The 25,655-nt window shown below is 42.9% G+C and overlaps 1 protein-coding gene across 1 annotated transcript in view; it reads left to right on the top strand.

Annotated features, from left to right (window-relative positions):
- The window catches only part of IRAK1 (interleukin 1 receptor associated kinase 1), an 85,146-nt gene that overhangs the window by 33,444 nt on the left and 26,047 nt on the right, over positions 1-25,655 (top strand). Inside the window, exons 2-6 of the mRNA XM_069748403.1 lie at positions 12,030-12,203; positions 18,350-18,499; positions 18,833-18,960; positions 20,322-20,501; positions 23,235-23,299. Of these exons, the coding sequence (XP_069604504.1) occupies positions 12,030-12,203; positions 18,350-18,499; positions 18,833-18,960; positions 20,322-20,501; positions 23,235-23,299 (697 nt within the window). The remainder of the gene's footprint in view (positions 1-12,029; positions 12,204-18,349; positions 18,500-18,832; positions 18,961-20,321; positions 20,502-23,234; positions 23,300-25,655) is intronic.

Raw genomic sequence — 25,655 nt, 5'->3', positions numbered from 1 at the left:
TTCTGAATTGAAAGCAAATAATGAAGAAAAATTAAAAAACCCCACAATGATTTTTCCGGGACTGAATGTTGGCATTTCTGCCAATTATGAGCAGATCTGAAATAAAACAAAAGTGAACTCATCTTTCAGTTCCTTTTTTTTTTTCTCCCTAAATGTAAATACCAGTTTATTATAGTGATATTCCAGCCAGTTTGCCTCTGCTCACTGGGTTGGTGATTGTTGTTAGATCTGTGTGGGTCTCGACAATGTGACCCCCCCCCCCCCCCAAGTCCTGTCGTTCCATTTAATCCTCTTGGCTGCGGTTTTGCGGCAAGTTGAGGAGCAAGGGAGAATAGAAAGCGCACAAGTCTGGCGATAGGTGGAGGTCCCAATGGTGGGTGTAACATAATACGTGTTGCTGCTGGAATACTCCTTTCGAGATGCAATATAACCTTGCACCGATCCTCAGTTAGTCTATTCTCCAGAGCTGCACTCGCAATTCGCTTTTTAGGCCATTTTCACACTTCAGTGTCTCCGGTACACTGTGTCCGGTATCTGAGACACTAACAGACATAGACCCATTCAAATGAATGGGTCTATGCACATGTCAGCGTGTTTTCACGGACCGTGTGTCCATGTGCAAAACACGCAGACATGTCCATTTTCACCCAGACACACACAAGCACACGGAGAACAGTGTACACTGTCCTCTATGTGCACGTACGGCCGCCGGGGAAGAAGCGCTACTATAAGTCGCTGTTCCCCGACGGCTGGTGCTGGATGCGGATTTCATTCATTGTCCCCTGCTCGCACGCAGAGCAGGGGAGAATGAATGAATGAAAAACCCAACGTGGTGTCCCCCCTATGTTTTTAAACCAACCCGGCAAAACTCACAGGTGTGGGCTGCTATTCTCAGGCTGGCAAGGGGACATGGATATGGCCCCTCCCGCAGGCCTAAAAACAGCAGCCCCATCTGCCCAGAAAATGCGCAATTCTGGAGCTTTTCCCAGTTCTTCAAACTTGCCCTGTAGCTGTGGCAAGTGGGGTAGTGAGGGGTTAATGTCACCTTCCTATTGTAAGGTGACATTAAGCCGGCTTAGTAATGGAGAGGTGTCAATAAGACACCTATCCATTACTAATCATACAGTTGGTAAAGGGTTAATAAAACACACAACACAGTAAGAATAAAGTATTTTAATGAAATCATACACCACAAAGTTTCCCATCTTTATTAGTCTGCCAATCCAAGAGAAGTCCTCGATCTCCTGTAAAAAAAAACAAAAAACAATATACCCATACCTGTCCGGCGTTCAGTCAGTCCCACGTCGTAATCCATATCTTGGGGATATTCAGTTTACAACCGGGAGCGGTGCTAATGTGACCGTCCCCAGCTGTACTGGGGAATGAATAAAATGCAGCGAGCACAGACTCAGTGACGTCACCACTAGTTACTGAGCCTGCGCCCGCAGCGTCTTATTCATTTCATTCATCCCATTCAATCATTCTCCCCTGCTCGCTGGCAGTGCAGGGGACAATGGATGAAAGCCGTGTTCAGCACCAGCCGCCGGGGAACAGCACTTACTGTAGCGCTACTTACCCGGCGGCTGTCAGTGTGGTACTGATGCGGCACACGGTTGCCACACGTAGTACACACACGGACACTGATATCTCCGATACCGGAAATATCAGGATGTGTAAAACCGGCCTTAGAGTGGTTTTTGGTTGAAAACAGTTATCCCCTATCCCGAAGATGGGTCATAACACGTTGATCGGTGGGGGTACATTGGCCCCTCGTTGGAATGGAGAGGCCGTGTGAAAATGTTCAACTGCTGCTCCGTTCATTACCTGCGGGGCTACTGAGAGCTACACATAGAGAATTAATGGAGCTGCACTCTGGTGTCACACCGGCCACTCCAGTTTGTACCTGGGATAAAAGTTCCCAGATCTGCCGATGGAAGCAGGTACCAGGGATCGGACTCACTAATCAGCAAGTGGAAAGTTAATAACTTGTTTTCACTGGACAACCCCTTTAAGCACCTTTTTAGATGAAGATGACCCGTTAGTTTTTCCTACACTTAGATTACTTACAGTGCCTCTGTAAGAAAAAAAAAGTTTCCCCATAGGGTAAGAAACTTACAAATGCTCTGTGCTGACCTTGAACGGGTAATAAATACATTATGATTTCAGCTCTGAAGCTTGCAAAATTGGAAATGCAGCTTTGCAAGGCGGAATTAGAACAGTTTAAGTAAAACAATGTATCAAGTTACTAAATTTTTTTCTTTTAATGACTGATGGTCATACATTTTATCTAGTGATGAGCGAATATACTCGTTACTCGAGATTTCTCGAGCACGCTCGGGGGTCCTCCGAGTATTTTTTAGTGCTCAGAGTTTGTTTTTCTTGCCGTAGCTGAATGATTTACATCTGTAAACCAGCATAAGTACATGTGGGGGTTGCCTGGTTGCTAGGGAACCCCCACATGTACTTATGCTGGTTAACAGATGTAAATCATTCAGCTGCGGCAAGAAAAACTAAATCTCCGAGCACTAAAAAATACTCGGAGGACCCCCGAGCGTGCTCGAGAAATCTCGAGTAACGAGTATATTCGCTCATCACTAATTTTATCCTTCCCAATGGGTGTCTATTTAGGAGTAATTTCTATAAATCTTAATCTGCTTCTGACATACAAATCTGATGACTGAATTTGGCTACTTCTGCCACGTCCATGGCTAACATTAAAGGGAATCTGTCACCTCATTTTGGTCCTATAAACTGCGGCCGCCGCCATCAGGGGCTTATCTACAGCATTCTGTAATGCTGTAGATAAGCCCTCGAGGTAACCTGAAAGATAAGAAAAACAAGTTAGATTATACTCACCCGGGGGCGGTCCGGTGAGGTCCCGGTACCATGGGCGTCGCAGTCCGATCCGGGGCCGCCTATCTTCATGCAATGACGTCCTCTTCCTTGCTTCCTGACGCGGCTTCGGCGCACTTTGTCTCCCCTGTTGAGGGCAGAGCAAAGTACTGCAGTGCGTAGGCGCCAGAAAAGGTCAGAGAGGCCCGGCGCCTGCACACTGCAGTACTTTACGCTGCCCTCAACAGGGCAAATCAGTACGCCTGTGCCGGAGCCGCAACAGAAGCAAGGAGGATGGCGACATCGTATGAAGATGGATCCGGACCGCGACAACCATCGGACCCGGACTGACCCCCAGGTGAGTATAATCTAACCTCTTTTTCTTCCCTTTCAGGTTACATTGGGGGCTTATCTACAGCATTACAGAATGCTGTAGATAAGCCCCTGATAGCGGTGGCCGCAGTTTACAGGGCCAAGCTGAGGTGACAGATTCCCTTTAAAGACATAGGTGCCCACAAACCACGACGGTATGGTGCGGATCATTGGCTAATTTTGACTCCTGTGCCATCTCCTTACTCAATGTTTTTGCATTACTTCCAACCTTGGTTTTATGATGTATTTTATTATTGTAGATTCTGTTTTATGAACTGTAATTATTGTGACTCACAAATGTTTTCCCGAAATAACTCCCCATGAATCACTGGGCTGTAAATGTAATATTAGAAGGAATGTTCGGTGTGCCAACACCTGTGAACCGCAGCCTGGACGTTCACACCACCACGTTCCCTCTGGTAGTGGTTGCCTTCAGGCTGTGCTGACGTTGGCATAGATTTTGTGGATGTGGCGCTCATCACCGCACACCCTTCCCCTTAGAAGTATTAGTTTTTTTTTTTTTTACTTCTTTCACCACTGGTTAGTACACCCTAAAGTAGGATCATAGTGAATAACCATCTTACTAGAGCGTTTAGTCTTCATCCAATGGTGTTTATTAGTGCTAGTACAGAGACACTATGTTTTGAGGGGTTGGTAGTAGGCACTAAATTTGGCAACCATTGCATATTGACAAAAGTTTAATATGGTAGCACAGTATTAGGGTATGCTTCCTCTAAATCTGCTAAATACATTGTGTTCACATACCCTCCATTAGATGTTTCTCCTCTGCAACCCCATCACAAGGTCACCATAGATAATTTTTACAATTAAACATGGCCAGACCTATAGACCAGTCCTGTAACAATAATTAAGCCAAAAGGAGGATGTAATTTGTATAGTAGGATCACGGTTAAGTAGCTGGAAGACCTATTCGGTGGCTGTTACCTTGGGCGTTGGCAGTAGGATCGCATGGTCTACTGGCCTCAGTGCAACCCAGGGTGACATTGGATTCCAAGATCTTGGGAATCATTTCACAGACCTTGTGGTGGGTCACAGGATTTTTTATGATGTAGGGATTTTTTTTTCTGTGCTTGGCACAACAGCCAGAGAGTGGAATAATTTGCTGTTCAGTATGATACAGATCTGTGGAATGTATTTTTGTTTGTGAGGATTGAATCAGCCGATCTTTCTGGAAAAACAAAACAAGATTTTGGTTCAACTAAAACACGATATGACTGACTGGTGCTGATTGTAAAGCTTTATACCAGAATACCCTTAAAATAGTGGCACGTAAACGCGACTTTGTAGAAGTACATAGTAAGGTAACATCAGAAAATGATGTACTTGGATACATTTCGTATCTGTGATTATTAAAATTATTATTGCGAAAATTAACGATACACTGGCGGTTTGTCACTTGTCAGCTTTGCTGTGTAGACATGACATATTAAGCAGAGTCATGTCATCATTAAAAGGTAAAATTGAGTACCATTTCTGCATCTCTTGGCCGGGAAAATGCAGCTGCAAAAATGCGCAATTTTGGTGCTTTTATGAGTGAAGTCAATGGTGAAAAATGCACAGAGAATTAAAGGGAACCTGTCACCCCGAAAATCGCGGGTGAGGTAAGCCCACCGGCATTAGGGGCTTATCTACAGCATTCTGTAATGCTGTAGATAAGCCCCCGATGTTACCTGAAAGAGGAGAAAAAGACGTTAGATTATACTCACCCAGGGGCGGTCCCGCTGCTGGTCCGGTCAGATGGGTGTCTCTGGTCCGCTGCGGCGCCTCCCATCTTGATTCCAAGACGTCCTCTTCTGATCTTCAGCCACGGCTCCGGCACAGGCGTACTTTGTCTGCCCTGTTGAGGGCAGAGCAAAGTGCTGCAGTGCGCAGGCGCCGTGCCTCTCTGACCTTTCCGGCGCCTGCGCACTGCAGTACTTTGGCTTAGATATCGCAGAAAGTTGCCTTTTTACAAACAGGTAGACACCTCATAAAGGCATGTCAGAAGTTTGGATTGTGGTGGTCCGGGTGCTGAGACCCCTCACAGATCCCTAGAATAAAGTGAGTGCCGTTTTAGGCTATGTGCACACGTTCAGGAATTTTCACTTTTTTTTCGCTATAAAAACGCGATAAAACTGCAAAAAAACGCATGCATTAAGCATCCTGTTATTAGAATGCAATCCGCAATTTTTGTGCACATGTTGCGTTTTTTTCCGCGGTGGAATCGCATTCCGGAAAAAAAAACGCAGCATGTTCATTCTTTGTGTGGAATCGCGGGTATTCCGCACACATAGGAAAGCATTGATCCGATTACTTTCCGCATGTGGCTATGCCCACTATGGGGGAAGTAAGCGGATCCTGTGCAGTTGGTACCCAGGGTGGCGGAGAGGAGACTCTCCTCCACGCACTGGGAATCAAATAATTGTTTTTAAAAAATTGGAAAAAAATCATGATATTCTCACCTTCCGGCGTCCCTCGCAGCGTTCCCGCTCATCGTGATGCTCCCGTTCCCAATAATGCCTAGCAGCAATGACCTGTGATGACGTAGCGGTCTCGCAAGACAGCTGCGTCATCACAGGTCATTCTCGCAATGCATTACTGGGAACGGGAGCATTGCGAGGAGCGGGAAGGCTGCCGGGGACGCCGGAAGGTAAGAATATCACGATTCTTTTTTAATTATTTTTAACATTAGATCTTTTTTATTATTGATGCCGTATAGGCAGCATCAATAGTAAAAAGTTGGTCAAAAATGGTGAGGCGACAAGAATATAACGTTTCGACCCTCATAGGGTCTTATTCATATAGTCGCTGTTGGCAAAGTTCATTGCAGCCCACAATCAAAGGCGCAGGTGCGCCGGACCTACCCAGGACCCAGGTGTCCTCTTGCAAGCAGGATATCCTTTATACCGTTCAGTGAACTTTGGCACAGCGACTATATGAATAAGACAACTATGAGGGTCGAAACGTTGTGTTCTTGTCGCCTCACCATTTTCTCTATCCCTAAACTGAAAAACTTTACAATCCAATTGATCAAAAAGCAGCAGTCATGGGGAATTATTGAAAAAGCCATGGGGGGGTATCCTCAGGGGTTAGTTTCAAGCCTATTAATGTCAGACGTGGCCCAAAGGTAGAGTTTGCTTTTTAGTTCTTTTTGTGACCGAGTTTCGCATTAGGGGCTTGTTTCCCGATAACATTGACCAGCATGTGAGCTGTGTGCGACTCTGTATGGGCGGTTTGGCTTCTGTTACATAGGGGATCTGTTCTCTGGATGACTAATATTCTAATCTGTCTTCGCTGTTTGCTTTTCACTTATTTACATAGGAAAGAGGCCGATTGCTGTTGTTCAGACTTGAAGTAAAGCTCCACCTTTCAGTCGCGTTGGCTTTATAGTCTGCAGATAGGAAATCCTAATGTCTCTGCAACGTCGTAGTGTTGTACGAGTTCAGTTCAGTTTGTGTGGACTTCCTGGAAACCATCAATAAGTTGATGTTGACTGATCTGTTATGCTAGGAGGCTCCAAACTGAGTCTTTGTTGCAGAATCCATCCACAAAAATGGCAATTTTTTTTTTATTCCCCCCCCCCCCCACCATAAACTAATGTAAGATCAAATGACCCTTATAGTCAAGTGTCTGTTGGGCACCATTGCTGTCTGTCGTGTGATGGATCTAGTACAGCTTCAGATTAATATTATTATTGTATAATAATTTTAATGTTGTAACTGAATAATATATATATATTTTTATTTTAGTTTGTAGCAGCAACTCTTTGGATGTTTTGATTTTTTTTTTTTTATGCAAATGAAAATTAACTGGAAAAACTATTTAAAAAAAATAAAATAAATTTTTTATTTGTGAGTATGAGAAGGGTTTCTATTATTATGCTTACGGTATATAATGCCATTAATTCTGCAGCAATTTATCCCAAAAATCCCCCCTCAGATCTTCCGAAATTCATTATTAATTTTTTTTTTTTCTAATTTCCAGTTTATTCAATTAATCGATAACAGATGATCCGGCCCCTTTAGTAACAGTTCCTCAGAATTTTTCTGGAATGCTCCCTATCGTTTTTTTTTTTTTCTTTCAAATCTTGGAATTTTCATTATTTGCAGATGTCCAGATGAGCGGTGTATGTGTGTATATATATATATATAATTTCTGAAAAATTTAAGTGGCGGCTTTGCATATGGAGGCTCTCTTTCTGATAACAATGTATTCAGTCTGTTACCAATTTATTACAAATGAGCTGTCAACGTTTCTTTTTAGCAGGATTTCTTTATCATTTTCCTTCAAAGCAGAGTTGGCCGGTGCTGTTGGACTTTCTGAACGCAACCCCCCCCACCCCCACCAGCACCACCAATGCTAGTCGGTGGTCAGTTTGCTTTTTTCGGAAAGGGAATGAGACCCTTTAAGGGGTTGTCCATGTTTGTAGTGGTATAAAATTAAAAAAAAGGCTCACCTGTTAAAGGAGTATTCCAGGATTATGATATCGATGACCTATCCTCAAAATAGGTCCCCAATATCACATCGGTAAAAATCTGAACCTCTACACTAGCACGGATCAGCTGCATTAAGGTACAGTGGTTTGAATATAAACCATTAATGGAGCTGAGAAAAGCACAGCGCCATTCAAAATGTAGTGGCCGATCTAGGGTATAGCATCTCCCACTCTATGGAAGTTAATAGAAGCTTAACAGCAGTACCTAAGAATGGCCACTACACTTTGTATGGCGCTGTGGTGTTTTGGTTTCATTAATGGTTTTACATCTAAACTGCTGCTCCTAAAACAACTGATCAGTGGTGGTACCAGGTCTGGGTCTCATAGATCTATTAACCTCTTAATCCTGGAAAACTCCTTTAATTTCCCTTGCCTTTTCACTGCTGCTGCTCTGATGACTCCCGCCAGTCTTTGTTTACTTTGTTGCAGTGATGATGTTCCGTACAGTCACATGACGCTGCAGCCAATCACTGGCCTTAGCGGTTATGCTGTCATGTCAGTGAACAAGTACATATACATCCGGGAACCACAGAAGCGTTGGCACTGAAATAGAGGGGGGGATCTATCATTCTTATTGTGGTTTGTATTTTTTTATTTATTCTTAATTTTATTAAATTTCCAATTTATTTTTTGAAATTCTTGAAACCCGTCTAAGGTAAGGATATACTGTATACATATATCCATGTCTTTTGCTGTGTATTTGATGTTGAAACAATGAACTCTAATTTCGGCAGCCGTGACTACTAGAAACGGCCAGCTACGGATTACGGCCACCTATTAGATAATCCATCTTAAAAACCATGTCCAAAATATGTAAGCAGAAATTAATTATGATATTGGCATAACGTGCGCGCTTCACACGGAGGGCGTCTCGGGCACAATTCCTAATTTACAGAACATCTGGCTCATCCCAAATACATGTCTCGAGGAGAATTTTGTAATTTGTTTTTTTGCTGGTCTCGATGAAACGTGTTTATAATTTTTTTTTAATGTTTTTATACAAATGCGAGAATTACAGTATCTGATAGATATTAACATGTAAACACAGGAATTTTATATTTAAGGTATAAGTCCCCAGAATGACAAGAAGATCCATGTTAATGCTGTCTCTTTTGAGGTTACTTAACCATGAATGTCATGATGTGTGAAACTTTCTCAACCCCTTTCCTTACAGTCAGCGTATAATATTGGCCACCAGCTACTGTGTATTAAGGTACCTTCACACTAAACGATATCGCTAGCGATCCGTGACGTTGCAGCGTCCTCGCTAGCGATATCGTTTAGTTTAACACGCAGCAGCGATCAGAATCCTGCTGTGATGTCGCTGGTCGGGGCTAGAAGGCCAGACCTTTCTTTGGTCGCTGGCTCTCCCACTGACATCGCTGAATCGGCGTGTGTGACACCGATTCAGCGATGTCTTCGCTGGTAACCAGGGTAAACATCGGGTTACTAAGCGCAGGGCCGCGCTTAGTAACCCGATGTTTACCCTGGTTACCGGCATCGTTGGTCGCTGGAGAGCTGTCTGTGTGACAGCTCTCCAGCGACCAAACAGCGACGCTGCAGCGATCCGGATCGTTGTCGGTATCGCTGCAGCGTCGTTTAGTGTGAAGGTACCTTTAGAGTCCTGACTCTCCATTGATGGCATATGTAGGTGGAAGGTTGTCAGAGGAGATAATAGGTGTATGACGCATGCAGACGAGGTGTTTTGTTTTCAAGGGAGATAAGTTGTTTTCAAGGGAGATAAGGCGCTGCAAGAGTGGTCTGCTTACCCAAGCGCTCATGTGTTTGGGGAGGTCAGGATGGGAGAGTTAACACTTGTTAAAAAAAAAAAAGAAATTTATATTAAATGGGGTGATATCAAAAGGAGAATGTAATGTATGCAGGGCACACGTTTGAAGAGCCAAAGCCAGTAATGAAGGGAGACCAAAATCAATAAAAAAAGGATTCTGGGGGGATGACAAAAGAAAAGTCAAAGATGCTATAGGATTTTTATAGGATGGAAAGGGTGAAATGGTCAAAAATCATGTTGAGAAGTCCAAACTTTTCAATTCCTACTTTGCATCTGTGTTCTCTAAGAAAGCAATTGTAACATCAACTGATCTTCACGGTGCCATTGAAGAAATAAAATAATCCACACCATCTATAAACCGAGAGATGGTGAGGGAACAAATTTTAATGTAAATGAATTTACATCTCCTGGTCCAGATGAATTAAATTCTAGTGTACTGAAAGAGTCACCAGAGGAAATTGCAAAACCACTAGCCAGAATCTTTGAAAACTCCTGGAGGACAGAAGTCCCAGAAGATTGGAAAAGAGCAAATGTTATAAGATAGAGCCAGGAAATTACAGGCCAGTGAGCCTTACTTCTATACCAGGAAAGATTTTTGAACAAATTATTAAACAGCATGTATGTAAGTACTTGAGTAAGAATACAGTAATTAAACAGAGCCAGCATGGGTTTGTAGCAAACAAGTCATGCCAGATTAATCTAATTTCCTTCTATGATGTTATCACTGACTTGGTGGATCAGGGAAATACGATAGATGTAGTATATCTTGACTTCAGCAAAGCATTTGATTAAGTATCTCATACTATCCTGAGTGAAAAAATTACCAAGTATGGGATTGACAAGGCTCCAGATAGGTGAATTCATAACCGGCTCAGTGATCGCACTCGGAGAGTGGTAGTAAATGGTTGCACATCCAATCGGAAGAGTGTTTCAAGTGTGGTAACACAAGGCTCTGTCCTGGACCCAGTGTTAAACATTTTTATAAATGATCTACATAAGGGAACTGAAGGTAAACTAATCAAATTTGCAAATGATGCAACGCTAGGAGGGATAGCTAATACTAGAGAAGACAGAGAAAGGATTCGGAAGGATCCAGATAAGCTTGAACAATGGGCAGCAACCAATAGAATGGTATTTAACAGGGGGAAATTTAAGAATCTACATCTGGGCAATACAAACTAAAATTACATCTACAGAATGGGAGAAATAGAACTAAGCAACAGCACGTGTGAAAAAGACTTGGGTATTTAATAGATCACAGGCTGCACATGAGTTAATAGTGGGATGCAGCAAACAGGATGTATTAAGAGAAGCATAGAGTCTAGATCACGTGAAGCAATTATCCACCAATACTCCTCCTTGGTCAGGCTTCATCTGGAATACTGTGTCCCGTTCTGGGCAGATGTAAATCATTCAGCTGCGGCGCTGAAAACTAAATCTCCGAGTACTTACAAATACTCGGAGGACACCCGAGCGTGCTCGGGAAATCTCGAGTACCGAGTATATTCGCTCACCACTAGACTTAATCGCTGTCTACAAATATCTGAAGGGCTGTCACAGTGTAGAGGGATCATCATTATTCTCATTTGGACATGGAAACATGAGAAGCAATGGAATGAAACTGAAACGGAGATGATCCAGATTAGAAAAAAACTTTTTGACCGTGAGGGTGATCAATGAGTGGAACAGGCTGCCACGAGAGGTGGTGAGTTCTCCTTCAAAGGAAGTCTTCAAACAGAGGCTGGATAGACATCTGTCTGAGATGGTGTAGTGAATCCTGCATTGAGCAGGCGGTTGGACACGATGACCCGGGAGGTCCCACCCAACTCTAGCACTCTAGGGTTCTTTGATCTTCTCTTTAAGGTGCAGTTACTCTTTTATTAGCTTTTACTTCAGACCGTTGCATGGTCCGGGGTTAAAATGTTTGTGTCCTTTAGTCAATCCCTTAACACTAGTGCTTCACCAGTCTACGATAACGTCAAGCCTCACCAGACAGACCAAGATCCTGGCATCACCACCTATAAAAATATATCTCTCAAATTTTCTTTTTTTTTTTTGACTCCCAAGCTCAGTAAAATTGTTAAAATGAGTGCAGAATTGGTCAACTATGTTGTTTTTAAACTTTATCCAAGTGTTTGTTTGGTTTTGGAATGATCAGATGAACTTTTGTGATCACACCTGGTACCAAGTGTTCAGTTTGCGTGCAGCGACCCTACTGGCAAAGTTAAGCATTACACAGCATCCTTTTATAATCATTGCTTTTCGTAGGAAGTTTGTGGTCTGGTCCAAGAGCTGATCCTAAATATTAGACCTCTCAAGTAACTTGGAATTGTCTAGTAGGGTATTTATGTAAACTTCTATTAAGCCTCCATTTACGTTATCCGCTCCCCCTTTCATTAGTTGTGCTTCTGGTGCTGCCTGATACATAGAGATCTGATTGAATTTTTTCCAGACTTTATATCCGACAACCACTTTTGCTGAAATGTCTTTGTCCTGAATAATATTACTTTCAGCAATATCACTATATTTTCTTTCTTTCAGCTTCCATGATTATCAGTGACCAGACGGCTCTGCGGCTCCTGGAACAGGGACACCGGAGGAATCGGACACAAGAAATCATTTGGAGATGGACAAGCAGAAATGCTCGACTGAAGGACCTGATACTCATCTTAAGGAAGCTGAATTTATTGCGGGCACTCAATATTTTTGATTGCTGTGAGTTTTTTTTTTTTTAAGCTTTGTAAAAACTGGATTTAATAAAACAAATCCATAGCGCATATAACAAACAATTCAGTTACTACTTTTTCCTTTTCAATTCTGCTCAGGAGTGAAGAACACTAGCATCTCATTAGTTGATTGCTGTGAGACCGTTTCTTAGCATAATTTTTCTTGCATGTGGCCTAATATATTGAGCAGTAGTGCAACGATACAGCATGTAAAGGGCTGGAGAATACAGAGAAGTAATATGGTCAGTATTCACACTTGGGACCCTCCTTGATGAACAATAAGAATCCCCCCAGACCGCCCCCGGGGCTCCAGAGAGGCCTGCCCCCTCTGACCGCCCCCGGGGCTCCAGAGAGGCCTGCCCCCTCTGACCGCCCCCTCTGACCGCCCCCGGGGCTCCAGAGAGGCCTGCCCCCTCTGACCGCCCCCGGGGCTCCAGAGAGGCCTGCCCCCCTGACTGCCCCCTCTGACCGCCCCCGGGGCTCCAGAGAGGCCTGCCCCCTCTGACCTCCCCCAGGGCTCCAGAGAGGCCTGCCCCCTCTGACCGCCCCCGTGGCTGTTGAGAGGTCTGCCCCTCTGACTGTCCCGGGGTTTGAGAGAGGCCTGCCTCTGGGGCTCCGGAGAGGCCTGCCCCCTCTGACCGCCCCCGGGGATCCAGAGAGGCCTGCCCCCCCCTGACCGCCCCCGGGGCTCCGGAGAGGCCTGCCCCCCTGACCGCCCCCGGGGCTCTAGAGAGGCCTGCCCCCCCCTGACCGCCCCTGGGGCTTCGGAGAGGCCACCCTAGCCAGTCCCAAGCATCTCCTTTAGGGTAACCAACAAAACAAGATTTCTGTTGATCAAATCTGATTTTCCATTGAATTGTCTGACAGTCACTTATCTCTCCTCTATAGGAATAACACATGTCTGTCTAGAAGAGCGGTGGAAGATAACTGGTGGAGGACTTTTCTATGCCTCTGACCTGCTTTAAGGAGTTACATTTGGCACCTCAGTTGCCGGGCCATTGATACCTTGTCATATTGCGTTTTCCATATTTTATCCTTCCCTAATACATTGTCATTCTGGGTAACTCTCCCATTAGCAGCGGGGTGTTTCATTAATAAGCTGCCGAGCTGTGGGCGCTCCGCTCGTGCTCGCTGTATCCATCATATAGTAACATAGTAACATAGTTAGTAAGGCCGAAAAAAGACATTTGTCCATCCAGTTCAGCCTATATTCCATCATAATAAATACCCAGATCTACGTCCTTCTACAGAACCTAATAATTGTATGATACAATATTGTTCTGCTCCAGGAAGACATCCAGGCCTCTCTTGAACCCCTCGACTGAGTTCGCCATCACCACCTCCTCAGGCAAGCAATTCCAGATTCTCACTGCCCTAACAGTAAAGAATCCTCTTCTATGTTGGTGGAAAAACCTTCTCTCCTCCAGACGCAAAGAATGCCCCCTTGTGCCCGTCACCTTCCTTGGTATAAACAGATCCTCAGCGAGATATTTGTATTGTCCCCTTATATACTTATACATGGTTATTAGATCGCCCCTCAGTCGTCTTTTTTCTAGACTAAATAATCCTAATTTCGCTAATCTATCTGGGTATTGTAGTTCTCCCATCCCCTTTATTAATTTTGTTGCCCTCCTTTGTACTCTCTCTAGTTCCATTATATCCTTCCTGAGCACCGGTGCCCAAAACTGGACACAGTACTCCATGTGCGGTCTAACTAGGGATTTGTACAGAGGCAGTATAATGCTCTCATCATGTGTATCCAGACCTCTTTTAATGCACCCCATGATCCTGTTTGCCTTGGCAGCTGCTGCCTGGCACTGGCTGCTCCAGGTAAGTTTATCATTAACTAGGATCCCCAAGTCCTTCTCCCTGTCAGATTTACCCAGTGGTTTCCCGTTCAGTGTGTAATGGTGATATTGATTCCCTCTTCCCATGTGTATAACCTTACATTTATCATTGTTAAACCTCATCTGCCACCTTTCAGCCCAAGTTTCCAACTTATCCAGATCCATCTGTAGCAGAATACTATCTTCTCTTGTATTAACTGCTTTACATAGTTTTGTATCATCTGCAAATATCGATATTTTACTGTGTAAACCTTCTACCAGATCATTAATGAATATGTTGAAGAGAACAGGTCCCAATACTGACCCCTGCGGTACCCCACTGGTCACAGCGACCCAGTTAGAGACTATACCATTTATAACCACCCTCTGCTTTCTATCACTAAGCCAGTTACTAACCCATTTACACACATTTTCCCCCAGACCAAGCATTCTCATTTTGTGTACCAACCTCTTGTGCGGCACGGTATCAAACGCTTTGGAAAAATCGAGATATACCACGTCCAATGACTCACCGTGGTCCAGTCTATAGCTTACCTCTTCATAAAAACTGATTAGATTGGTTTGACAGGAGCGATTTCTCATAAACCCATGCTGATATGGAGTTAAACAGTTATTCTCATTGAGATAATCCAGAATAACATCCCTCAGAAACCCTTCAAATATTTTACCAACAATAGAGGTTAGACTTACTGGCCTATAATTTCCAGGTTCACTTTTAGAGCCCTTTTTGAATATTGGCACCACATTTGCTATGCGCCAGTCCTGCGGAACAGACCCTGTCGCTATAGAGTCACTAAAAATAAGAAATAATGGTTTATCTATTACATTACTTAGTTCTCTTAGTACTCGTGGGTGTATGCCATCCGGACCCGGAGATTTATCTATTTTAATCTTATTTAGCCGGTTTCGCACCTCTTCTTGGGTTAGATTGGTGACCCTTAATATAGGGTTTTCATTGTTTCTTGGGATTTCACCTAGCATTTCATTTTCCACCGTGAATACCGTGGAGAAGAAGGTGTTTAATATGTTAGCTTTTTCCTCGTCATCTACAACCATTCTTTCCTCACTATTTTTTAAGGGGCCTACATTTTCAGTTTTTATTCTTTTACTATTGATATAGTTGAAGAACAGTTTGGGATTAGTTTTACTCTCCTTAGCAATGTGCTTCTCTGTTTCCTTTTTGGCAGCTTTAATTAGTTTTTTAGATAAAGTATTTTTCTCCCTATAGTTTTTTAGAGCTTCAATGGTGCCATCCTGCTTTAGTAGTGCAAATGCTTTCTTTTTACTGTTAATTGCCTGTCTTACTTCTTTGTTTAGCCACATTGGGTTTTTCCTATTTCTAGTCCTTTTATTCCCACAAGGTATAAACCGCTTACACTGCCTATTTAGGATGTTCTTAAACATTTCCCATTTATTATCTGTATTCTCATTTCTGAGGATATTGTCCCAGTCTACCAGATTAAGGGCATCTCTAAGCTGTTCAAACTTTGCCTTCCTAAAGTTCAATGTTTTTGTGACTCCCTGACAAGTCCCCCTAGTGAAAGACAGGTGAAATTGCACAATATTGTGGTCGCTATTTCCTAAATGCCCAACCACCTGCAGATTTGTTATTCTGTCAGGTCTATTAGATAGTATTAGGTCTAAAAGTGCTGCTCCTCTGGTTGGATTCTGCACCAATTGTGAAAGATAATTTTTCTTGGTTATTAGCAGAAACCTGTTGCCTTTATGGGTTTCACAGGTTTCTGTTTCCCAGTTAATATCCGGGTAGTTAAAGTCCCCCATAACCAGGACCTCATTATGGGTTGCAGCTTCATCTATCTGCTTTAGAAGTAGACTTTCCATGCTTTCTGTTATATTTGGGGGTTTGTAACAGACCCCAATGAGAATTTTGTTACCATTTTTCCCTCCATGAATTTCAACCCATATGGACTCGACATCCTCATTCCCTTCGCTAATATCCTCCCTTAAAGTGGACTTTAGACAAGACTTTACATAGAGACAAACCCCTCCTCCTCTCCGATTTTTACGATCCTTTCTAAACAGACTGTAACCCTGTAAGTTAACTGCCCAGTCATAGCTTTCATCATTATTCTTTCATCATTCATCATCATTATACATACTGTTTTATAACCGCCTGATGACTCCTGTTTGCTAGTGAATTTTTTGAGAACGGCAGGGGGGCTTCGAGTTCCCATAGCTGTACATCTTATTAATGGACCGGCCCTGCTGCTAAAGAAGGCAGTCCCGATCATAGGACTATATTTGGTTGAGAGCAGAAACTTACCTCCTTGCTTTTCGGAATGTAAATTAGAAGCATTGTGAATAATTTTACTGAAATAACAGTAAATGTTTCCGGGAGTAAGAAGCTGCAAACGTGATGACGCGAGTGTAATGTGCCAAATTCATCTTTCTCTTAAAATGGAAAAGTAGGAAAAAGAAACCCCCAGGAAATGGTAGTCTGCAACTGCAGAGATCGGAATATCCATGCGCCATGGGGCTCGTGTGGCAGCCAGGGACCCTACTGAAGGCACCCAGGCTTGTAATCTTAGAACGTCTATTAAAGAAAAGGTGAGAAGTAGTCATTTTTGGTCATATTTTATTTCTGCTGTTCTCAGTATTGAGGTTTTTTTTGTTTTTTTCAAATCCACCATACGACTCCAGAGATATAGGCCTTTTTATTTTGTGCTAATTTTTGTCTTTACTAGGGGAGTGGCTTACACAGTAATAGTGCAAAGCAGCCTAAAGACACGCCCCTGAGGATCCTCTGAGCCACGCCCCTTGTTAAATACCACATGAATAAGCTCTAAATAAAAAGGCTCATATCTCTAGAACCATATGGCTGATGGGGAAAAAAAAGGAATACTTAGGGGAGCAGCAAGAATAAAATAAGAGCTAAATCTGTCCACTTTTAACCCCTTAGTGACTGGGCCAAATTTTTTAAATGACCAGTGTTTCCTTTTCTTCGTGGTAATACCTCTGGAACGCTTCAACAAATCCCAGTGGTTTTGAGATTTGTTTTTTCGTGGCACATTATAATTTTATGATAATAGTAAATGTAAGTCAAAATGTTTTTTGTTTATTATTATAAAAAAACAGAAATTTGACAAATGTTACAAAATTAGCAATTATCACATTTTAAATGATTATTCCTTTAATCCAGATGGTCGTACCATAGTAAAACATTAATAAATAACATTTCCCTCGTGTCTGCCTTACATCAGCGCCATTTGGAAAATGTTCTTTTATTTTGTTAGCATTTTATGATGTTTAAAAATGTAGCAGCAATTTTTAGTTTTTTTTTTTTTCTAGGAAATTTACAAAACTTTTTTTTTTTAGGGGTCTATCCAGGTTTGAAGTGACTTTGAGGGTCCTAGATATACCCAGCACTGACGGACATTTAATCCAAGATATGATACTTTATGGCCTTTTGGCTGCCTAGAACTCCCTTGATGAATCCCCAGGACTGGGGAGGAAACGCGTAGGGAGGCGTTTGACCATTATTTCTTTTTTGGTGGGTGTCCATAGCAGAGCTCACTTGGGGCCTGTCCTTGTGAGGACACGAGTACTACTGGGGCACGACAGGGGTTTAGGGAACGGTCACCACATCCCTTACCCCACCCTGCTGTTTGGACCTTCTGTGGATCCCTATGAATGACTGTGGGTGTCCGTCCGGTTATATTTGGTGAGATCAAGCCAAATCTTTTATTCTTGAGCACTGTTTTCGACACGAGCACTTGTGTACTGGTTAAGCTGGTGTAACTGGTGTAAGCTAGTTTATTAACCCTTCAGGTGACTTTCAGGAATTAATACAAAGTGACATGACAAGAATGAAAAAGTGTATTTTGCCACTTAAATGTCGCTACCTTATCAACAGGTTGCTACAGCCGGCAGACTCTAAGGCCACTATTTGGTTGAGAATTGCCATGGCAAACATCAGAACCACACAATCATGATCTCTTGGGAGTTAGAGGGAGACCCCACACTCTGTTAACCATTTATATGATGTAGTCACTATTGACAGCAGCATCTAAGGGGTTAAACAGATATGGAAGGTGCCAACACTGATCACGGCTGATGCAGCAAGTGGTCAGCTGCGGGATTGTCACCTGTATGGGGAGGCTATTCTCTTGGGTTAAACTGACGACCGATTTCCTTTATACCCCACAAGATTCATCAGGTCTTGCAGTTGGTACATACAGATTCTGGCAATGAGCAGATATCTATAAGATTATTGTTGTCGGGTTTATGTGGTTGTTTTAAGAATTGCTTTTCCTTCTTTTTTTTTTAGGGAGTTTGGATTATGTATCGAAATTGGCAGCTGCTCAAAACACTCATCCGGCCAAGGAACCCTCTCCTCCCACACGTACATTGCCTTCCCAAGACCACAGTCTCTGTGACAAAAAAAAGTCACCCACAACAGACACTGCACCTAATTCCGGTACGTTAAAGTGATTCCCGTAGTGCTGACTGTTTCTCTGCTATTCTTCCTGGAAATGTGTCAATAATTGCACAACTGGGAAGGAAAATTCCTTTAATCTGACACGTCGGCGCAGATTGGACTTGTTAGACAATGTTTAGGAACACGCGGTTTTGATAAGTTAATGGTAACGCAATCAGTTGTCAATTTATTGATGCGTTTCCAGGAGGCATAACAGAGGAACAGCACAACACACATTTTTTTTAATTGTATGGGGTATTGTCAAGTTAGTTTAGAAGCCCTTGGTATGAAAATGAATATTCTGACATTATTTGTGTGGCATTTTCGTTGTAGGCCAGCCACTACCTCTTCCTGGCCCCCCTCCCTCACATCTGAATTTTAGCAGCATTTGCCCATCCCAAGCGTCAAGTTCTGAAAGCAGCAGGGACAGCACTACTACTAATACTCACCCTTCTCTTCAGGTAAGTTCATACATCCTCCTCGCTCATCGACTGGGTGAAAAGTGCTCCTCCTTGAAAGCAACTTTGCAATCCGTCCAAACAGGGTTTTAACACTTGTTCACCGTTTTTGTTTTTTTTTGTTTTTTTTTTAACTTGCATATATTTTGGGCAAAAAATTATTTTTGCAAGGTTGTTTAATTAAAAAAAAATTGCACCATTTTGGCTGTTTCCCTGAACATTCGTCTTTGTGATATGTTGTCATAAATCATCTGGGGGGGAAAAAAAGCTTAGAAAAAGACAAATTAAAAGGTTACAAAGTCCCACCCTGAGACCACCCGAACGAACTAAATGAAGTGGAACATAAAGGCTGCGGAATGCAAACTGTGCTGCTGCAGTGAAGCTAGATGGGATAAAATATGCTGAAAAGTATTCTGTAAAGTGTAGATAAGTGAACTGTATAACCCACCGCTAAGGAAATCAACCATGATAATAGACCACAACCAAACCCCTTCTTTCTAACCTATAATAAATAAGAATAAAGGGGACTGATCACAGAGAATGTGACTGCTGGATCTGACTGCACAGGGATTGTTTGTAGTCTGTTACCATGGAGACATATCCCCGTACACACAGAAGCCCAGGGGCTTTTTTCAGAACATCACAATAGAAATAATGAATAATTATATATGGCTGTAACATGATGGTTGATAATTAAAAGTAGTGTTGTGTGGACACGTTTGTGAAGAACTTGACCAGAATACAGAGTAATCCCCGCTATACAGACCATAGACTGAAATCCTGTCCTTCTGATAAGCTCCGTAATCTTTTCTACATACAGCACCCTTTATCTTAGTCCATAAATGAACGTGTCGTATTCTGCCTGTACTGTAGCTGATGCCCGGAGCGATGCCTCATCTCTGTGGTCACACCATCGGGAGATCTAGTAGCCTGATACCTAAAGATTGTACTCGGCAGAAAGTTTGTTTTTGTTTTTCCCCCATAAACCAATAAAAACACATTGCATTCTTGTTTCTCGGATCCCTATTGACTTGTATGGCCGAGTCTGATCGATGCAGATCGGAGTAGGACACAGAGCGTCACAGATCTCGCACACACGCATCCTTGGTTTTCATGCATGTGTTTAGGTCCATGAAACCTTAAGGGTCCGTGTGCTGTGAATGGCAAAGAAATCCATAGCACACGTTCATTTCACCCGGAGGGGTGGCTGTAGCCGCAGAAGACGGGTGGCTTTGTGTCTCCCAAGTGAATATTTTTTTAATATATTCAGACATTCTAAGAATACTGGAATATTGTGAAATGATATAAGGTAATTACCAAGTATGTATGGTAATTCATACTGTTCTTCTAATTTTTCAATCCAGGAATGCCTGGACACCAGTGGCGCCATGGAGCCTTCAAAGCATTTATTGTGGAATTTCCAAGAGGTGACCCAGGGTACGAGAAACTTCTCCCAGTCCTTCCTTATCGGAGAGGGTGGATTTGGCTGTGTCTTTAAAGCAGTCATCCGGAACACGGCGTATGCCATTAAGCGGCTGAAGCAGGTATGCTGACCGGGGCGTCATACAATGGTGCCTTGTGTAGGATAATTGTGCGCAGGACAATGCTCTGTGTACAGGCCAAAAACCCAGATAACATGGAAGGTTTTTTTTTTTTGGGGGGGGGGGGGGGAGAAATTCCACCTAAAATATTATACTCTTTGTGTTTAACTTTACTCTAAAATCGAGAGCTCACCCGTAAGAATAGTTACGGTGACTCAGTCTAAATTGTTAGCAATTTTATATGTATATATTTTTTTACTTTTTGTTTTACTTGTCTCTTTCTATCCTGGGATTGTCAGAATGGTCACCACACAGATTGTCACCCAGCTTTCTCAGACGCTTGTGCCTGATTCTGCATAAGTAGGTCACTTGGCATTAAGAAGCCTGGCAAAGCTAGGATGTAGTGATGAGCCAGTGTACTCGTTGCTCGGGTGGTCTCCGAGTATTTGTGAGTGCTCGGAGATTTAGTTTCTGTCTCCGTAGCTGCATGATTTGCCGCTGCTAGCCAGCCTGAATACATTTGGGAATTCCCTAGCAACCAGGCAACCCCCACATGTACTCAGGCTGGCTAGCAGCTGTAAATCATGCAGCTGCGGTCCTCGACAAAAAGTAAATCTCCGAGCACTCACAAATACTCGGGGAAACCAGAGCAACGAGTATACTCACTCATCACTACTAGGATGTAATGGCATCTACAACCCCTGGCAAAAATTATGGAATCACCGGCCTTGGAGGATGTACATTCAGTTTAATTTTGTAGCAAAACAGTAGATCACAGACATGGCACAAAACTAAAGTCATTTCAAATGGCAACTTTCTGGCTTTAAGAAACACTAAAAGAAATCAAGAACAAAAAATGTGGTAGTCAGTAATGGTTACTTTTTTAACCAAGCATAGGGGAAAAATTATGGAGTCACTCAATTACAAGGGGGAAAAAATAATTATGAAATCACTCCAAAACATCACTAGTATTTTGTTGCACCACCTTTTATAACAGCTTGCAGTCTGAGACATGGACTTAATGAGTGTCACACAGGACTCTTCATCAATCTGGCTCCAACTTTCTCTGATTGCTGTCCCCAGATCAGCTTTGCAGGTTGGAGCCTTGTCATGGACCATTTTCTTCAACTTCCACCAAAGATTTTCAATTGGATTGAGATCCGAACTATTTGCAGGCCATGACATTGACCTTATGTGTCTTTTTTCAAGGAATGTTTGCACAGTTTTTGCTCTATGGCAGGAGGCATTATCATCTTGAAAAATGATTTCATCATCCCCAAACATCCTTTCAAATGATGGGATAAGAAAAGTGTCCAAAATATCAACATAAACTTGTGCATTTATTGAAGATGTAATGGCAGCCATCTCCCCAGTGCCTTTACCTGACATGCAGCCCCATATCATCAATGACTGTGGAAATTTGCATGTTCTCTTCAGGCAGTCATCTTTATAAATCTCATTGGAACAGCACTAAACAAAAGTTCCAGCATCATCACCTTGCCCAATGCAGATTCGTGATTCATTACTGAATATGACTTTCATCCAGTCATCCACAGTCCACGATTGCTTTTCCTTAGCCCATTGTAACCTTGTTTTTTTCTGTTTAGGTGTTAATGATGGCTTTCGTTTAGCTTTTCTGTATGTAAATACCATTTCCTGTAGGCGGTTTCTTACAGTTCGGTCACAGACGTTGACTCCAGTTTCCACCCATTCGTTCCTCATTTGTTTTGTTGTGCATTTCCTGTTTTGGAGACATATTGCTTTGTTTCAGATCTTGACGCTTTGATGTCTTCTTTGGTCTACCAGTATGTTTGCCTTTAACAACCTTCCCATGTTGTTTGTATTTGGTCCAGATTTTAGACACCGCTGACTGTGAACAACCAACATCTTTTGCAACATTGCGTGATGATTTACCTTCTTTTAAGAGTTTAATAATCTTCTCCTTTGTTTCAATTGACATCTCTCATGTTGGAGCCATGATTCATGTCAGTCCACTTGGTGCAGCAGCTCTCCAAGGTGTGATCACTTCTTTTTAGATGCAGACTAACGAGCAGATCTAATTTGATGCAGGTGTTGGTTTTGGGAATTAAAATTTACAGGGTGATTCAATAATTTTTTCCCCCTATGCTTGGTTTAACCCCTTCATGACCAGGGGTATTTTCGTTTGTTTTTCGCTCCCCTCCTTCCCAGAGCCATAACTTTTTTTTATTTTTCCATCAATATGGAAAGGGCTTATTTTTTGCGGGATGAGCTGTACTTTTGAACGACATCATTAGTTTTAGCATATCATGTACTAGAAAACAGGGGAAAAAATTCCAAGTACTGTGAAATCGCAAAAAAAAAAAATTCAATCCCACACTTGTTTTTTGTTTGGCTTTTTTGCTAGTTTTCACTAAATGCTAAAAACTGACCCGCCACTTTGATTCTCCAGGTCATTACTAGTTCATAGACACCAAACATGTCTAGGTTATTTTTTATCTTAAGTGGTGAAAAAAAAATCCAAACTTTGCTAAAAAATAAAAAAAATGCGCTATTTTCCGATACGTTTGGTTGTTGTGCCGACGCATTGCTGACCCCCGATCACGTGATGGGGTCAGCGGTGCGCGCATTTCTGGCCGAAAGCGCTAGTTTTTGCCAGGGGTTGTAGAACCTGCTGGAAGTGGCCAATGTGAACGGTACTGCCGCCGGGAAGCCCACGGTCTTGTGTTAACACCATATATACTTGTATATTTCTAGGATGCGGAGTTAGAATGGAGCACAGTAAAGAAGAGCTTCCAGACTGAGATAGAAAAGCTGACGTGGTAAGAAATATGGCTGCATTCACACAGATTTTCTCCCTCTTCTGATTTGCCTATAAATTTGGATCACTAATGGCTGCTTGTTTGAGTGTCTCACCCATACACAGGAGCACTCATTTCCTAGAGCGTTCCTGTGCTCACTATGAGACAGCCGCTGTCTGACCGGTCTGTATTGTCTCCAATCGACAGCCTTAGATCAGACACGCCAGATCAATATTTCCCCTGACAATCAATCTTCTGGAACCCCCATACAAATTATACTGTTGACCGAACCGGTCATATTATTAATGGGTTCAGCCAACATTAGTCAAATATATATGGGGGCTTTATATTGGGAAGTGGTAGATAATAGATATGAACCAATTGTGACCTATTAATCCACTCCGCTGATTAATATTTTACTGGAATGCAATAAATTTTGCATAAATAGATTCCATTTGATTTGATACAAAAACAACTTTTGTCTTTTTCATGCCTTTTTAGTTCTTGGTTTCCAGAGTGCAAACCTGTAAAGGGTTCCAAAATATCCCATTATGTATGCTCCTTATCTGGGGCAGGTGACACCTTTTGCTTCTTCCTCCCCTTGTTCAATCATCACTTTTACCGCATTCATTTTTTTTGCCTTGAAATAGCCGATTTCTGAGGGTGGAGATCTTAGAAATCCTTGCTGAAGCGTCATCCGGTTCATGCCACTTTTGAGTATTTGATATCGTATAGCCGGACCCATTCTTCTTGCCTGTCGCTAGGCTTTTCTTTAGGGGCAAAGATTACCGTATATACTCAAGTATAAGCCGAGATTTTCAGCCCAAAAAAATGGGCTGAAAGTGCCCCTCTCTGCTTATACTCGAGTCAAGGAAGGCGGGTGAGGGGGAGCGACGCCTGTCAAATACTCACCTGCTCCCAGCGCTCCTGACGCGGTCCCCGCATGTCCCACGGTCTTCGGGAGCGGCAGCTTCTTCCCCTGTTCAGCGGTCACTGGTACTGCTCATTAAAGTTATGAATATGGACTACACTCCCATAGGGGTGGAGCCGCATATTGATTACTGTAATGAGCGGTGCCAGTGACCGCTCACTACAGGAAGAAGCTGCCGTTCCCGGAGACCGTGGGACATGCAGGGACCAAGCCAGGAGCAGGTGAGTATGTCATATTCACCTTTCCACGTTCCACTGCCGCCTCGTCTTCCACGTCCTCTGCAGTGACTGTTCAGGTCAGAGGGCGCGATGACGTATTAGTGTGCGCGCCGCTCTCTGCCTGAACAGTCAGTGCGGAGAGACGGAACGCTGAGGAGCAGCGACGGGAGGTGAGTATGTCATTTTTTTTTTTTTTTTTTTAGTGCAGCAGCATTACATGTGGCACAATGCTATATGGAGCGTCTATGGGGCCATAAAGAACTGCATGGAGCATTATATGGGGCATCTATGGGGCCATAACTGCATGGAGCATTATATGGGGCATCTATGGGGCCATAACTGCATGGAGCATTATATGGAGCGTCTATGGGGCCATAAAGAACTGCATGGAGCATTATATGGGGCATCTATGGGGCCATAACTGCATGGAGCATTATATGGGGCCATAAAGAACTGCATGGAGCATTATATGGAGCGTCTATGGGGCCATAACTGCATGGAGCATTATATGGGGCATCTATGGGGTCATAACTGCATGGAGCATTATATGGGGCATCTATGGGGCCATAAAGAACTGCATGGAGCATTATATGGGGCATCTATGGGGCCATAAAGAACTGCATGGAACATTATATGGGGCCATAAAGAACTGCATGGAACATTATATGGAGCATCTATGGGGCCATAAAGAACTGCATGGAGCGTTATATGGGGCATCTATGGGACCATAAAGAACTGCATGGAACATTATATGGAGCATCTATGGGGCCATAAAGAACTGCATGGAGCATTATATGGGGCATCTATGGGGCCATAAAGAACTGCATGGAGCATTATATGGGGCATCTATGGGGCCACAAAGAACTGCATGGAGCATTATATGGGGCATCTATGGGGCCACAAAGAACTGCATCGAGCATTATATGGGGCATCTATGGGGCCATAAAGAACTTCATGGAGCATTATATGGGGCATCTATGGGACCATAAAGAACTGCATGGAACATTATATGGAGCATCTATGGGGCCACAAAGAACTGCATGGAGCATTATATGGGGCATCTTATGGGGCCATAAAGAACTGCATGGAGCATTATATGGGGCATATTTGTATATGGAGCATCTTATGGGGCCATAATGAACTGTATCGAGCATTATATGGGGCTCCTGATTCAATATGGATATTCAAAAACACAACCTACTGATGTCTCAATTAATTTTACTTTTAT

Source organism: Ranitomeya imitator, chromosome 2 (assembly GCF_032444005.1).
Source record: "Ranitomeya imitator isolate aRanImi1 chromosome 2, aRanImi1.pri, whole genome shotgun sequence".
Lineage (NCBI taxonomy): Eukaryota > Metazoa > Chordata > Amphibia > Anura > Dendrobatidae > Ranitomeya > Ranitomeya imitator.
Note: the sequence above shows the minus strand (reverse complement) of the source record. Positions and strands in the feature narration are given on the sequence as shown.